At 42.6% G+C, this 16,587-nt stretch overlaps 1 protein-coding gene across 1 annotated transcript in view; it reads right to left on the bottom strand.

Annotated features, from left to right (window-relative positions):
* The window catches only part of LOC112221367 (arginine-glutamic acid dipeptide repeats protein), a 277,707-nt gene that overhangs the window by 68,361 nt on the left and 192,759 nt on the right, over positions 1–16,587 (bottom strand). The window contains 4 exon segments of the mRNA XM_042304282.1: positions 4,827–4,925; positions 6,870–6,969; positions 7,760–7,896; positions 8,215–8,263. Coding sequence (XP_042160216.1) covers positions 4,827–4,925; positions 6,870–6,969; positions 7,760–7,896; positions 8,215–8,263 — 385 coding nt within the window.

Here is a 16,587-nt window from a genome sequence, read left to right as displayed (position 1 = left end):
CAGACCCTTTGCTATGAGACTCGAAATTGAGCTCAGGCGCATCCTGTTTCCATTGATCATCCTTGAGAAGTTAATTCAACTTGATTGAACTCCACCTGTCGTAAATGCAATTGATTGTACATGATTTGGAAAGGCCCTCACACCGGTTTATATAAGGTCCAATGTTGACAGAGCAAAAACCAAGCCATGAGGTCGAAGGAATTGTCCGTAGAGATCCGAGACAGGATTGTGTGGACGCACAGATCTGGGGAAGGGTACCAAAACATTTCTACAGCATTTATGGTCCCCAAGTACATAGTGGCCTCCATCAATCTTAAATGGAACCACCGAGATGCTTTCTAGAGCTGGCCGCCGGCCCAAACTGAGCAATCGGGGTGACGGGCCTTGGTCAGGGAGGTGACCAAGAACCCGATATTCACTCTGGCAGAGCTCCACTGAGCGGATGGGAGAACCTTCCAGAAGGACAACCATCTCCGCAGCACTCCACTAATCAGGCCTTTATGGTAGAGTGGTCAGACGGAAACCATTCCTAAGTAAAAGGCACAACAGCCCACTTGGAGTTTGCCCAAAGGCACCTAAAGGACTCTCAGACCATGAGAAACAAGATTCTCTGGTCTAATGACCAGAATGCCAAGATTCACGTCTGGAGGATACTTGGCACTATCCCTACGGTGGATCTTGGTGGTGGCAGCATCATGCTGTGGGGATGTTTTTCAGTGGCAAGGCCTGGAAGACTAGTCAGGATCGAGGGAAAGATGAACGGAGCAAAGTACAGAGAGATCCTTGATGTAAACCTGCTCCAGAGTGCTCAGGAACAGACGGGGGCGCAGGTTCACCTTCCATCAGGTCTACGACCCTAAGCACACAGCCAAGACAATGCAGGAGTGGGCTTCAGGACAAGTCTCTGAATGTCCTTGAGTGGCCCAGCCAGAGCCTGGACTTGAACCCGATCGATCTAACATCTCCGGAGAGACCTGAAAATAGCTGTGCAGTGACGCTCCCCATCCAACCTGATAGAGCTTGAGAGGATCTGCAGAGAAGAATGGGAGAAACTCCCCAAATACAGGTGTGCCAAGCTTGTAGAGTCATATCCAAGAAGACTTGAGGCTGTAATCACTGCCAAAGGTGCTTCAACAAAGTACTGAGTAAAGGGTCTGAATACTAATGTAAATGTTATATGTTTTTTTAATTTTATCTTCATACATTATACGTTTTCACATTATGGGTTATTGTGATGTCATTATGGGGTATTGTGATGTCATTATGGGTTATTGTGATGTCATTATGGGTTATTGTGATGTCATTATGGGTTATTGTGATGTCATTATGGGGTATTGTGTGTAGATTGATAATGGGGAAAAACAATTTAATCCATTTTAGACTAAGGCTGTAACTTAACAAAATGTGGAAAAAGTCAAGGGGTCTGAATACTTTCCAAATGCACTGTAAATCATACAGAGAATTCATAGCTGGTCTATTGCTACTAAAGAACGAGTGTTACCATTACCTGCCTGGAATGACATAAAATGTCATGTACAGGAGCACGAGACAAAACTAGAAGTTGTAATAATAGTACAAGACTAGGTTTTACTGTGGAAGAACTTGACTGACTTGCACAGAGCCCTGACCTCAACCTCAGGACCTACACGTTCCAATATGTTTTACTAGTCCAGGACAGGGCATACACAAACCAATATGTTTTACCACAGTACCAGTCGAAAGTTTAGACACGCCTACTCATTCGAAGGGTTTTTCTTTATTTTTACAAATTTCTACATTGTAGAATAATAGTGAAGACATCAAAACAATGAAACAACACATATGGTAACCAAAAAAGTGTTAAATCAAAATAGATTTGATATTTGAGATGCTTCAATGTTGCCAATCAAAGCCTTGATGACAGTTTTGCACACTCTTGTCACTCTCAACCTGTTTCATGAGGTGGTCACCTGGAATGCATTTCAATTAACAGACGTGCCTTGTTAAAAGTTGATTTGTGGAATTTCTTTCCTTCTTAATGCGTTTGAGCCAATCAGTTGTGTTGTGACAAGGTAGGGGTGTATACAGAAGATAGCCCTATTTGGTGAAAGACCAAGTCCATTTTATGGCAAGAACAGCTCAAATAACCAAAGAGAAACGACAGTCCATCATTAATTTAAGTGTCTTCAAGTGCAATCGCAAAAATCATCAAGTGCTATGATGAAACTGGCACTCATGAGGGCCACCACAGGAAAGGATCCCCCAGAGTCTCCTCTGCTGTAGAGGATAAGTTCATTAGAGTTACCAGCCTCAGAAATTGTAGCCCAAATAAATGCTTCAGAGTTCAAGTAACAAACACAACTGTTCAGACTGTGTGAATCAGGCCTTCATGGTTGAATTGTTGCAAAGAAACCACTACTAAAGGCCACCAATAATAAGAAGAGACTTGCATGGGCCAAGAGAAACGAGCAATAGACATTAGACCGGAGAAAATCTGTCCCTTTTGAGATTTTTTGTTCTAAAATCTGTGTCTTTGTGAGACGCAAAGTAGGTGAAAGGATGATCTCAGCATGTGTGGTCCCCACTGTGAAGCATGGAGGTGGTGGTGTGATGGTGTTTTGCTGGTGAGACTGTCTGTGATTTATTTAGAATTCAAGGAATACCAGCATGGCTACCACAGCATTCTGCAGTGATACGCCATCCCATCTGGTTTGCGCTTAGTGGGACTATCATTTATCCCCCAGGCTGTGTACGGGCTATTTGACCAAGAAGGAGAGTGATGGTGCTGCATCAGATGACCTGGCCTCAATTGAATTGAGATGGTTTGGGATGAGTTGGACCGCAGAGTGAAGGAAAAGCAGCCAACAAGTGCTCAGCATATGTGGGAACTCCTTCAAGACTGTTGGAAAAGCATTTCTCATGAAGCTGGTTAAGAGAATGCCAAGTGTGCAAAGTTGGCTACTTTGAAGAATCTAAAACATATTTTGATTTGTTTAACATTTTGTTGGTTACTACATTATTCCATATTTCTCATTTCATAGTGTTGATGTCTTCACTATTATTCTACAATGTAGAAAACGGTAAAAATAAAGAAAAACCTTTGAATGAGTAGGTGTGTCCAAACTTGTCACTGGTACTGTAGCCCAGGTCAGGAACTACACAAACCAATATGTTTTACTAGCCCAGGTCAGGAACTACACAAACCAATATGTTTTACTAGTCCAGGTCAGGAACTACACAAACCAATATGTTTTACTAGTCCAGGTCAGGAACTACACAAACCAATATGTTTTACTAGTCCAGGTCAGGAACTACACAAACCAATACGTTTTACTAGTCCAGGTCAGGAACTACACAAACCAATACGTTTTACTAGTCCAGGTCAGGAACTACACAAACCAATATGTTTTACTAGTCCAGGTCAGGAACTACACAAACCAATATGTTTTACTAGTCCAGGTCAGGAACTACCAAAGACAGACGATTTTAACACGCTACACGCTTCAGCACTCGGTGATCTTAGGCTTGTGTGAGGCTGCTCGGCCATGAAAACACTTTTCATGAAGCGAATCACAACATCGTCTGTCCTCGGTTGCAACACTCACTACCGAGTTCCAAACTGCCTCTGGAAGCAACGTCAGCACAAGAACTGTCCGTCGGGTGTTACATGAAATGGGTTTCCATGGCCCGAGCAGCCGCATACAAGCCTAAGATCATCATGCGCAATGCCAAGCGTTGGCCGGAGTGGTGTAAAGCTCACTGCTATTGGACTCTTATCTAAAGTGAGGAATCACGCTTCACCATCTGGCAAGCCGACGGGACTAATCTATGTTTGGCAAGATGCCAGGAGAACGCTACCTGCCCCAATGCATTGTGCCAACTGTAAAGTTTGGTGGAGGAGGAATAATGGTCTAGGACTGATTTTCATGGTTCGGGCCCCTTAGTTCCAGTGAAGGGTAATATTAACACTACAGCATAAAGACATTCTAGACGATTCTGTGCTTCCAAGATTGTGGCAACAGTTTGGGGAAGGCCCTTTCCTGTTTCAGCATAACAATGCCTCCGTGCACAAAGAGAGGTCCATACAGAAATGGTTTGTCGAGATCGCTGTGGAAGAACTTGACTGGCCTGCACATAGCTCTGACTAACTCCATCAAACACCTTTGGGATGAATTGAAACAGCGACTGTACCCAACCTCACTAATGCTCTTGTGGCTGAATGGAAGCAAGTCCCTGCAGCAATGTTCCAACATCTAGTGGAAAGCCTTCCCAGAAGAGTGGAGACTGTTAGAGCAGCAAAAGGGGGGGGAAGGACCAACTCCATATTAATGCCCGTGATTTTGGAATGAGATGTTGGACGAGCAGGTGTCCACATACCTTCGGCCATGTAGTGTATTCTAATACCAGAACTAGCCCCAGCTGCATTGAGATTGGAATCTAAATGGAGGACAATGATACAGGCTCTCAATCTTTTCCTTCTTCCTTACACACACACACAAACTTCTTCCAATATGTTTTTTTTTTCTGCAGTCGATATACAGGATGCAGCTGCTCTCAATACTAATATTTTATGTGGCCCAAACCAGCAGCTACACAGCAGAACCTTTGTCTCAACAGCTCCCTCTAAAGACAACCACAGGAACCCATAATAACAAGCCACTGGAGCATTGGAACAATATGACTTATATAAGTGTTGTGTGGACATTGTGCTAGGCAAGCTCAATCAAGTTCAGCTTGGAAAAAAAACAACAAAAAAAACATACTTAAACCCAGCTCTGGTGCCAAAACGTCCTATCTGGAGGTTAAAGGTTATCAAATAATAATAATAATAATAATGAGTGTCTTACCACTTCGTCCTCTGACCAGCACTTCTCTATGAGTTTGGGAACGGGCTTCTTCACCAGGCGCTGTAGGGCCTTGCCTGCATCGTAACAGCTCTCGTGGAGCTGAGGAGGAAATACGGCAGTTCAACATTCACAATATTATCTTTTTTTATTCGATCTACGGACAAAAAAAATGAATAACAGAAAGGTGACTGTATAAACTACAGTTAGAGACAGATGTTAAACGTTGCATTATTTAATGCAATTTTCTTGATTCATTTACATTAAAGCCCACATACTAACTGCTTTCATCGACACACACACACACACACACACACACACACACACACACACACACACACACACACACACACACACACACACACACAGGGCAACATTATCCAGAGGGGAGACACACACCAACATGTCACATCAACATTATCCATACACACATCAACATTATCCAGACACCCATCAACATTATCCAGACACACATCAACATTATCCAGACACACATCAACATGTCACATCAACATTATCAGACACACATCAACATTATCCAGACACACATCAACATTATCCAGACACACATCAACATTATCCAGTCACATCAACATTATCCAGACACACATCAACATGTCACATCAACATTATCAGACACACATCAACATGTCACATCAACATTATCCAGACACACATCAACATGTCACATCAACATTATCCAGACACACATCAACATGTCACATCAACATTATCCATACACACATCAACATGTCATCAACATTATCCAGACACCCATCAACATTATCCAGACACACATCAACATTATCCAGACACACATCAACATGTCACATCAACATTATCCAGACACACATCAACATGTCACATCAACATTATCCAGACACACATCAACATGTCACATCAACATTATCCAGACACACATCAACATTATCCAGACACACATCAACATTATCCAGACACCCATCAACATTATCCAGACACACATCAACATTATCCAGACACACAGCAACATTATCAGACATCAACATTATCCAGACACCCATCAACATTATCCAGACACACATCAACATTATCCAGACACACATCAACATGTCACATCAACATTATCCAGACGCACATCAACATTATCCAGACACACATCAACATTATCCAGACACACATCAACATTATCCAGACACACATCAACATTATCCAGACACACATCAACGTGTCACACCAACATTATCCAGAGAGACTTAAGTCACTGCATCAAATAAAATCTAAATGTATTTATATAGCCCTTCGTACATCAGCTGATGTCTCAAAGGGCTGTACAGAAACCCAGCCTAAAACCCCAAACAGCAAGCAATGCAGGTGTAGAAGCACGTTGGCTAGGAAAAACTCCCTAGAAAGGCCAAAACCCAGGAAGAAACCTAGAGAGGAACCAGGCTATGTGGGGTGGCCAGTCCTCTTCTGGCTGTGCTGGGTGGAGATTAGAAACCTAGAGAGGAACCAGGCTATGTGGGGTGGCCAGTCCTCTTCTGGCTGTGCTGGGTGGAGATTAGAAACCTAGAGAGGAACCAGGCTATGTGGGGTGGCCAGTCCTCTTCTGGCTGTGCCGGGTGGAGATTATAACAGAACATGGCCAAGATGTTCAAATGTTCATAGATGACCGGCATGGTCAAATAATAATAATCACAGTGGTTGTAGAGGGTGCAACAGAACAGCACCTCAGGAGTAAATGTCAGTTGGCTTTTCATAGCCGAGCATTCAGAGTATCTCTACCGCTCCTGATGTCTCTAGAGAGTTGAAAACAGCAGGTCTGGGACAGGTAGCACGTCCGGTGAACAGGTCAGGGTTCCATAGCCGCAGGCAGAACAGTTGAAACTGGAGCAGCAGCACAGCATCAGTACCCTTACTTTAGACAAACAAAGGATCCCCCCCCCCGCCATCACTGTATGTAAAGTAGAGGTACTGATGCTGTGACTAAGTCGCTCTGGATAAGTGTGTCTGCTAAATGACCAATAGTGTTCAACATGGCAGTGTGGGTTTGTAAAAGTCAGTTACCGTGTTGAGTGCGTTGAGTGTGGTGTCGTCTCGCGAGGCTGCTAGGCAACCGTCCTCCGTAGAACCTCCGTCACACATCCCAGCGAAGGCCGCCATGCTCCTGGAGAACACACATTAACAGATGGAGAAACGTCTATCAGACACCTAACAAACTACAACGCAATTCACACAGAGAGAGAGAGAGAGAAAAACCCGACAACTGCATGTCCAACCTTAAGTCAGCAAAGATCAATCATCTTTTTAACATTGTTATATACCTTCCAATACATCTAGGACTCTTTGACCCTGTTTCACACTGGTGTCTGGTATGTAGGCCAGCTCAGTACAGATTACATGGGCTTGGCAGTGGGAAGTGGGTAATAGAGCCCCGCAGAGGAGGTATCATAATACCCATAAAACCTAGCGGTTACAAGCAAATATATTGATAAAAAGTCAACCTTGTCCTAGAGAGATTTACATGGTGATCAAAATGTCACGCCAGGGTAAACCTACACGAAACACAGACCTTATTTTAAGTGATTCTAAAATCCTCCATGGTGGAAATAACTAACTGGGACCATTTCCCTGTTTGACTGCTAGGTTTTATGGGTATTATAATTCATACTGTGCTACTCTATTGGACTATTCCCTTTTGACATGGAGCAGGGTCATGTCTCCTGAGCTCACCTAGCAGCTCTGAGGCAAGTTGACAGTAGGAAAAGGGTATAGAATTATCATCTCTCCAGACAGTAGGGTCAGAGGTCATGAGTCAGGTTTCACCTAGCAGCTCTGAGGCAAGTTGACAGTAGGAAAAGGGTATAGAATTATCATCTCGCCAGACAATAGGGTCAAGGGTCATAGAGAATTATCTCTCCAGACAGTAGGGTCGAAGGTCATGAGTCAGGTTTCACCTTGCAGCCCTGAGGTACATGAGCAGGTCACAGTCGTTGACCCCTGGCATCCACACTAGCTCCTCATTCTCTGTTACAGCCTGAGTCAGGACCCCCGGGGTCTCGGAGGGGAAGGGCTGCAACTCAGGAAGCTTGGCCTAATTAGGGAGGAGGATGAGGGGGAGGGGTGTCAATCACACTACAAATAGCACCATAAGACTAGCCTGTGAAATATCAGCTTTCAAATGCTTTTCATCACCATCTAACAAGAGTGGCTGTGTGAACAACATGCTGCAAGGCACTATGGTTTAAATATCTCTAAAAGGAGAATGTTGGGAAATGTTTACAAATGTAAGTCAACCAACTATGAATTCATCTATTTCACTTTATATTGTAATAAATTACAGGTCATATTTTTCATAGAAATCTATAAAACACTGGACAGCTACTTTAATAACGCATGTAAAAATAGTTACTTGGTGACTGGGCCCCACTCTGATCTCCCCCTGTGTGCTGTTTAGTCGCCTGGTAGAGAGAAAATAAGTTGTTAGATCACAACAAAGAAGATATGTACTACGGATGTTACAGGACTAGCTCAGTGCAATGACTAGTTCCTGTCCCCCTTGAGGGAATCATTGTCTGGCAAGAGCAAAAGCGTGCAGATACTGAATGTCCGGCAGAACCAAGGTGAGACATCTTGTCTTTATTATAGAACAGGTAACCAATAATGTCAATACCTCGGCAAACAAATAGTTTGTTTGTTTGATGGGAAAACCTCCCGTTGTGGGGATGATTTTAGTTGTCAAAATTAAAAAGGTGTGTTGCAGATTTTGTTGCAATGTGTAATTCAAGATATCGAAACATTTTTTTTCTATGGAAGAGACGCTTCTTGTGCACAAAGAGAATGGGTGTTCTCTAGGATATTGGATTTTTTTTCCTGAAGCTGGTATTGTAGAGATGCATTCAGCAACAAAACAGCAATCCCACTTAAAGAGGAGGCGGAGAAGAGGTGAGAGGGGTGGGGTTTGATACAGACGATTCCAGAGACACAGCCTGCCTGCAAAATGGCTGCCGGTGGGTTACACAAACGTACAAAACGTTGGTAACCATAGCAACAACCGCCTAGCAATGTAATAATAACAATAACAACAGTGTTCCTCCTAGCCATATCCCTCCAGCTGTAGTGGATTAGAGAAAATGACAAGATGTTCCCTTTTCAAAAGGCCTCCTTTTCCCCCTTCCGTTGCCTAGGCAACGGCACATAGATTTTCATATAGTATAGTCTCTAGCTCAGATGGCTGCTGCAGGGGCAGGGGAAGCCCAGAAACTGTCAAAGTAGTGATATTTGAAGCAGAAGCGTTCCCTCTTTCCATCACTGGAGCTGGCTGGGGTTTAGCGCTGGCTGGACCGGGGTGAAACCTGAGTCTGTTAGGTCCCTGTGGTAGTGTTAATGTCCTCCAACCACAACCCTGGGCCCTCACTGTGACGGGTACACACATTTTAACCCCCCCCTTGCTTTTTCCACCAATCCTCACCCCCTTTCACACCCTTCCAGCAAGCCTTTGTCCCCCCCCTTTCGCTCCTCTCCACCATCCCTCATCCAATCCACTCTCTCTCCGACAGAGAGCACAGACAGTTGTCAGGGAGGGAGGGAGGGGGGGCGGTAATATTCCATAGTGTAATAAAATATGACAGACGCAGAATGCTACACTGGACCTGCTGACGAGGAGGAGGAGGAGGGCAGAACAGGCATCGGAGCAACACGTTCAACACAAGTAGAGCAGAGGTGGCCAACTCCCCCCCCCCAATACTAGCTCTTCATAGAGCTTCAGAGGTGTGAGCTTCAGAGGTGGCCAACTCCCCCAATACTAGCTCTTCATGGAGCTTCAGAGGTTCCCCCCATAGCTCTTCATAGAGCTTCAGAGGTGGCCAAGCTTCAGAGGTGGCCAACCCCCCAATACTAGCTCTTCATAGAGCTTCAGAGGTGGCCAACTCCCCCCAATACTAGCTCTTCATAGAGCTTCAGAGGTGGCCAACCCCCAATACTAGCCCCCTCAATGGAGCTTCAGAGGTGGCCAACTCCCCCCCAATACTAGCTCATGAGCCCCAAAACTAGCTCTTCATAGAGCTTCAGAGGTGGCCAACTCCCCCAAAACTAGCTCTTCATGGAGCTTCAGAGGTGGCTCTTCAAGAGCTTCAATACTAGAGCTTCAGAGGTGGCAGCTCTTCAGAGCTTCAGAGGTGGCCAACTCCCCCTTCAGAGGTGGCCAATACTAGCTCTTCATAGAGCTTCAGAGGTGGCTCTTCAACTTCAGAGGTGGCCCTCCCCCAATACTAGCTCTTCATAGAGCTTCAGAGGTGGCCAACTCCCCCCCCCCCAATACTAGCTCTTCATGGAGCTTCAGAGGTGGCCAACTCCTTCCCAGAGGTGTGCCAACTCCCCCCAATACTAGCTCTTCCCCCCATACTAGCTCTTCATAGAGCTTCAGAGGTGGCCAACCCCCCCCAATACTAGAGCTTCAGAGGTGGCCACAATAGAGCTTCAGTTCCAGCCCTTCATAGAGCTTCAGAGGAACCAAGCTTCAGAGGTACTCCCCCAGCTCTTCATAGAGCTTCAGAGGTGGACAACTCCCCAATACTAGCTCTTCAACTTCCTCCTTCAACGTGTGCATGATTTCCTTCCAGCCCAGGACTAACATGGTCCTGGAGAGCTGCAGTGTATAGTGTGCTGTGCATGTTTTTGTTCCAGCCCAGCAGGTAGTGCTAGGCAGGAACAAAAGCCTCCACACACCGTTGCTCTCAAGGGCAAGGGGTACGCCCCTCCCCTCCCCTCAACCGGAGCATTGGGTTTATTATTGAGAGAGCAGACTGTATACTAGCTCTTCATTGGGTTTATTATTGAGAGAGCAGACTGTATACTAGCTAGCTCTTCATTGGGTTTATTATTGAGAGAGCAGACTGTATACTAGCTCTTCATTGGGTTTATTATTGAGAGAGCAGACTGTATACTAGCTCTTCATTGGGTTTATTATTGAGAGAGCAGACCGTATACTAGCTAGCTCTTCATTGGGTTTATTATTGAGAGAGCAGACTGTGTACTAGCTCTTCATTGGGTTTATTATTGAGAGAGCAGACCGTATACTAACTCTTCATTGGGTTTATTATTGAGAGAGCAGACTGTATACTAACTCTTCATTGGGTTTATTATTGAGAGAGCAGACTGTATACTAACTCTTCATTGGGTTTATTATTGAGAGAGCAGACTGTATACTAACTCTTCATTGGGTTTATTATTGAGAGAGCAGACCGTATACTAACTCTTCATTGGGTTTATTATTGAGAGAGCAGACTGTATACTAACTCTTCATTGGGTTTATTATTGAGAGAGCAGACTGTATACTAACTCTTCATTGGGTTTATTATTGAGAGAGCAGACTGTATACTAGCTCTTCATTGGGTTTATTATTGAGAGAGCAGACTGTATACTAGCTAGCTCTTCATTGGGTTTATTATTGAGAGAGCAGACTGTATACTAGCTAGCTCTTCATTGGGTTTATTATTGAGAGAGCAGACCGTATACTAGCTAGCTCTTCATTGGGTTTATTATTGAGAGAGCAGACTGTATACTAGCTCTACATTGGGTTTATTATTGAGAGAGCAGACTGTATACTAGCTCTACATTGGGTTTATTATTGAGAGAGCAGACTGTATACTAGCTAGCTCTTCATTGGGTTTATTATTGAGAGAGCAGACTGTATACTAACTCTTCATTGGGTTTATTATTGAGAGAGCAGACTGTATACTAGCTAGCTCTTCATTGGGTTTATTATTGAGAGAGCAGACCGTATACTAACTCTTCATTGGGTTTATTATTGAGAGAGCAGACTGTATACTAGCTAGCTCTTCATTGGGTTTATTATTGAGAGAGCAGACTGTATACTAGCTAGCTCTACATTGGGTTTATTAATGAGAGAGCAGACTGTATACTAGCTCTACATTGGGTTTATTATTGAGAGAGCAGACCGTATACTAGCTCTTCATTGGGTTTATTATTGAGAGAGCAGACTGTATACTAACTCTTCATTGGGTTTATTATTGAGAGAGCAGACCGTATACTAACTCTTCATTGGGTTTATTATTGAGAGAGCAGACTGTATACTAGCTCTTCATTGGGTTTATTATTGAGAGAGCAGACTGTATACTAACTCTTCATTGGGTTTATTATTGAGAGAGCAGACTGTATACTAACTCTTCATTGGGTTTATTATTGAGAGAGCAGACTGTATACTAGCTAGCTCTTCATTGGGTTTATTATTGAGAGAGCAGACTGTATACTAGCTCTTCATTGGGTTTATTATTGAGAGAGCAGACTGTATACTAACTCTTCATTGGGTTTATTATTGAGAGAGCAGACTGTATACTAGCTCTTCATTGGGTTTATTATTGAGAGAGCAGACTGTATACTAACTCTTCATTGGGTTTATTATTGAGAGAGCAGACTGTATACTAACTCTTCATTGGGTTTATTATTGAGAGAGCAGACCGTATACTAGCTCTTCATTGGGTTAATTATTGAGAGAGCAGACCGTATACTAGCTAGCTCTTCATTGGGTTTATTATTGAGAGAGCAGACTGTGTACTAGCTCTTCATTGGGTTTATTATTGAGAGAGCAGACCGTATACTAGCTCTTCATTGGGTTTATTATTGAGAGAGCAGACCGTATACTAGCTAGCTCTTCATTGGGTTTATTATTGAGAGAGCAGACTGTGTACTAGCTCTTCATTGGGTTTATTATTGAGAGAGCAGACCGTATACTAGCTAGCTCTTCATTGGGTTTATTATTGAGAGAGCAGACTGTATACTAACTCTTCATTGGGTTTATTATTGAGAGAGCAGACTGTATACTAGCTAGCTCTTCATTGGGTTTATTATTGAGAGAGCAGACCGTATACTAACTAGCTCTTCATTGGGTTTATTATTGAGAGAGCAGACTGTATACTAACTCTTCATTGGGTTTATTATTGAGAGAGCAGACTGTATACTAACTCTTCATTGGGTTTATTATTGAGAGAGCAGACTGTATACTAGCTCTACATTGGGTTTATTAATGAGAGAGCAGACCGTATACTAGCTAGCTCTTCATTGGGTTTATTATTGAGAGAGCAGACCGTATACTAGCTCTTCATTGGGTTTATTATTGAGAGAGCAGACTGTATACTAACTCTTCATTGGGTTTATTATTGAGAGAGCAGACTGTATACTAGCTAGCTCTTCATTGGGTTTATTATTGAGAGAGCAGACCGTATACTAGTTCTTCATTGGGTTTATTATTGAGAGAGCAGACTGTATACTAACTCTTCATTGGGTTTATTATTGAGAGAGCAGACTGTATACTAACTCTTCATTGGGTTTATTATTGAGAGAGCAGACTGTATACTAGCTAGCTCTTCATTGGGTTTATTATTGAGAGAGCAGACTGTATACTAGTTCTTCATTGGGTTTATTATTGAGAGAGCAGACTGTATACTAACTCTTCATTGGGTTTATTATTGAGAGAGCAGACCGTATACTAGCTAGCTCTTCATTGGGTTTATTATTGAGAGAGCAGACTGTATACTAGCTCTTCATTGGGTTTATTATTGAGAGAGCAGACTGTATACTAACTCTTCATTGGGTTTATTATTGAGAGAGCAGACTGTATACTAACTCTTCATTGGGTTTATTATTGAGAGAGCAGACTGTATACTAGCTAGCTCTTCATTGGGTTTATTATTGAGAGAGCAGACTGTATACTAGCTAGCTCTTCATTGGGTTTATTATTGAGAGAGCAGACTGTATACTAGCTAGCTCTTCATTGGGTTTATTATTGAGAGAGCAGACCGTATACTAGCTAGCTCTTCATTGGGTTTATTATTGAGAGAGCAGACTGTGTACTAGCTCTTCATTGGGTTTATTATTGAGGTGTATACTAGCTCTACATTGGGTTTATTATTGAGAGAGCAGACCGTATACTAGCTCTTCATTGGGTTTATTATTGAGAGAGCAGACTGTATACTAACTCTTCATTGGGTTTATTATTGAGAGAGCAGACTGTATACTAGCTAGCTCTTCATTGGGTTTATTATTGAGAGAGCAGACTGTATACTAGCTCTACATTGGGTTTATTAATGAGAGAGCAGACTGTATACTAGCTCTACATTGGGTTTATTATTGAGAGAGCAGACCGTATACTAGCTCTTCATTGGGTTTATTATTGAGAGAGCAGACTGTATACTAACTCTTCATTGGGTTTATTATTGAGAGAGCAGACCGTATACTAACTCTTCATTGGGTTTATTATTGAGAGAGCAGACTGTATACTAGCTAGCTCTTCATTGGGTTTATTATTGAGAGAGCAGACTGTGTACTAGCTCTACATTGGGTTTATTATTGAGAGAGCAGACTGTATACTAGCTCTTCATTGGGTTTATTATTGAGAGAGCAGACTGTGTACTAGCTCTTCATTGGGTTTATTATTGAGAGAGCAGACCGTATACTAGCTCTGTGAAGAGAGTATAAGCTTTATACATGTACGAATATAAGGTACTCCTTAAAATGATGAACAGTTTATTTAATGAGTCAAACCGGCCATGTCGTATAACCCACACAACTAAAACCTTACATTAAAAGTGTGCAACAGCATGAAGGTGGAAGCCTTTTAGAAAATGATCAGTGCAACACCGGGGACAAATACAATAAAGTAACATTTACAGTGCCTTCAGAAATTGTCTATGGACCACTTTTTCCACATTTTGTGTTAAAGCCTGAATTTCAAAATGGATTAAATAGAGATTTTGTGTCACTTGCCTACACACAATACCCTATAAGTGGAGTCAATAACTATTCAACCAACTTTGCTATGACAAGGAGTAAAAAATTACAAATATTATTTTTTTTTAAATGTAAAAAATGAGCTTAACAAGTCACATAACAAAGTTGCATTGTGCAATAAAAGTGTTTAACTCATACAATTATCTGTAAGGTCCCTCAGTCGAGCAGTGACTTTCAAAACAGACTGAACCACAAAGACCAGGGAGGTTTTAAAATGCCTCTCAAAGGCGGCACCTATTGGTAGATGGGGAAAATTTTTAAAAAGCCGACATTAAATATCCCTTTGAGCATCGTGACGATTTTAATATTTATATATTTTTTATTTAAATTAATTTTTTTGGACGGTGTATCAACGCACCATGTCACTACAAAGACGTCCTAATCCATCCACCTGACAGGTGTGGCATATCAAGAAGCTGATTAAAAAGCATGATCATTACACAGGTGCACCTTGTGCTGGGGACAATAAAAGGCCACTCAAACTTTGCAGTTTTGTCACACAACACAATGCCACAGATGTGTCAAGTTGTAATGGAGCGTGCAATTGGCATGCTGACTGCTGGAATGTCCACCAGAGCTACTGCCAGAGAATTTAACGTCAATTTCTTTACCATAAGCTGTCTCTGTCGATTTAGAAAATTTGGCAGTACGTCCAAATGGCCTCATAACTGCAGACCATGTATATGGTGTTGTGTGGGAGAGCGGTTTGCTGATGTCAACGTTGTGAACAGAGTGCCCCATAGTGGTGGAGGGTCTTATGGTATGGGCAGGCATAAGCTACAGAAAACAAATACATTTTATTGATGGGAATTTCAATGCACAGAGATACTGTGATGATATCCTGAGGCCCATTGTTGTGCCGTTCATCCCCTGCCATCACCTCACGTTTCAGCATGTTAATGCATGGTGGCAAGGATCTGTACACAATTCCTGGAGGCTGAAAATGTCTCCGTTCTTCCATGGCCTGCATACTCACCAGACATGTCACCCATTGAGCATGTTTGGGATGCTCTGGATCGACATGTACGACAGCGTGTTCCAGTTCCCGCCAATATCCAGAAACTTCGCACAGCCATTGAAGAGTGGAACAACATTCCACAGGCCACAATCAACAGCCTGATCAACTCTATGAGAAGGAGATGTGTCGCGCTGCATGAGGCAAATGGTCACACCAGATACTGACTGGTTTTCTGACTGGTTTTCTGATCCACCCCCCTACCTTTTTTTTAAAGGCACCTGTGACCAACAGATACATATCTGTATTCCCAGTCATGTAAAATCTATAGATTAGTGCCTAATATATTTATTTCAATTGACTAATTTCCTGATATTTAATGAAACTAAGTCAAATCTTTGAAAGGGTTGGGATGATGTGTTTATATTTTTGTTCAGTATAGTTTCTCCACAATACTATCCGAATTGACAGAGTGAAAATAAAGAAGCCTGGTATGAATAAAAAATATATTCCAAACACGCATCCTGTTTGCAACAAGGCACTGAAGTAATACCTGCAAAACAAATGTGGAAACGCAATACAAATGATTGTGAATACATAGTGTTATGTTTGGGACAAATCCAACACAACAATTTACGGAACACCTCTCTCCATATTTTCAAGCACAGTGTTGGCTGCAATATAAAAAAATATATAATATCCCAATGCCCCAGTGATTGGGAACGTCGCCATGTGTAGGGTGCTGTCTTTCAGATGGGACGTTAAAACAGGTGTCCTGACACTTATTGTAAGAGTAGGGTGTCCTGGCTAAATTCCCTATCATACCATTATGGCCACCTAATCATACCCAGCATCCAATTGGCTCATTCATCCCCCCTCTTCTCCCCAGTAACCATTTTCCAGGTCGTTGCTGCAAATGAGAATGTGTTCTCAGTCAACTTACCTGGTAAAATAAATACCTTTTTATGGGTATGCTTGTAATCGTCAAAGACCGGGGAGTTTTTCAGGATACAAAAGAAATGT

The sequence above is a fragment of the Oncorhynchus tshawytscha genome, linkage group LG22 (genome assembly GCF_018296145.1).
Source record: "Oncorhynchus tshawytscha isolate Ot180627B linkage group LG22, Otsh_v2.0, whole genome shotgun sequence".
Taxonomy (NCBI): Eukaryota; Metazoa; Chordata; class Actinopteri; order Salmoniformes; family Salmonidae; genus Oncorhynchus; species Oncorhynchus tshawytscha.
This window is presented reverse-complemented; position numbering and strand designations above follow the sequence as displayed.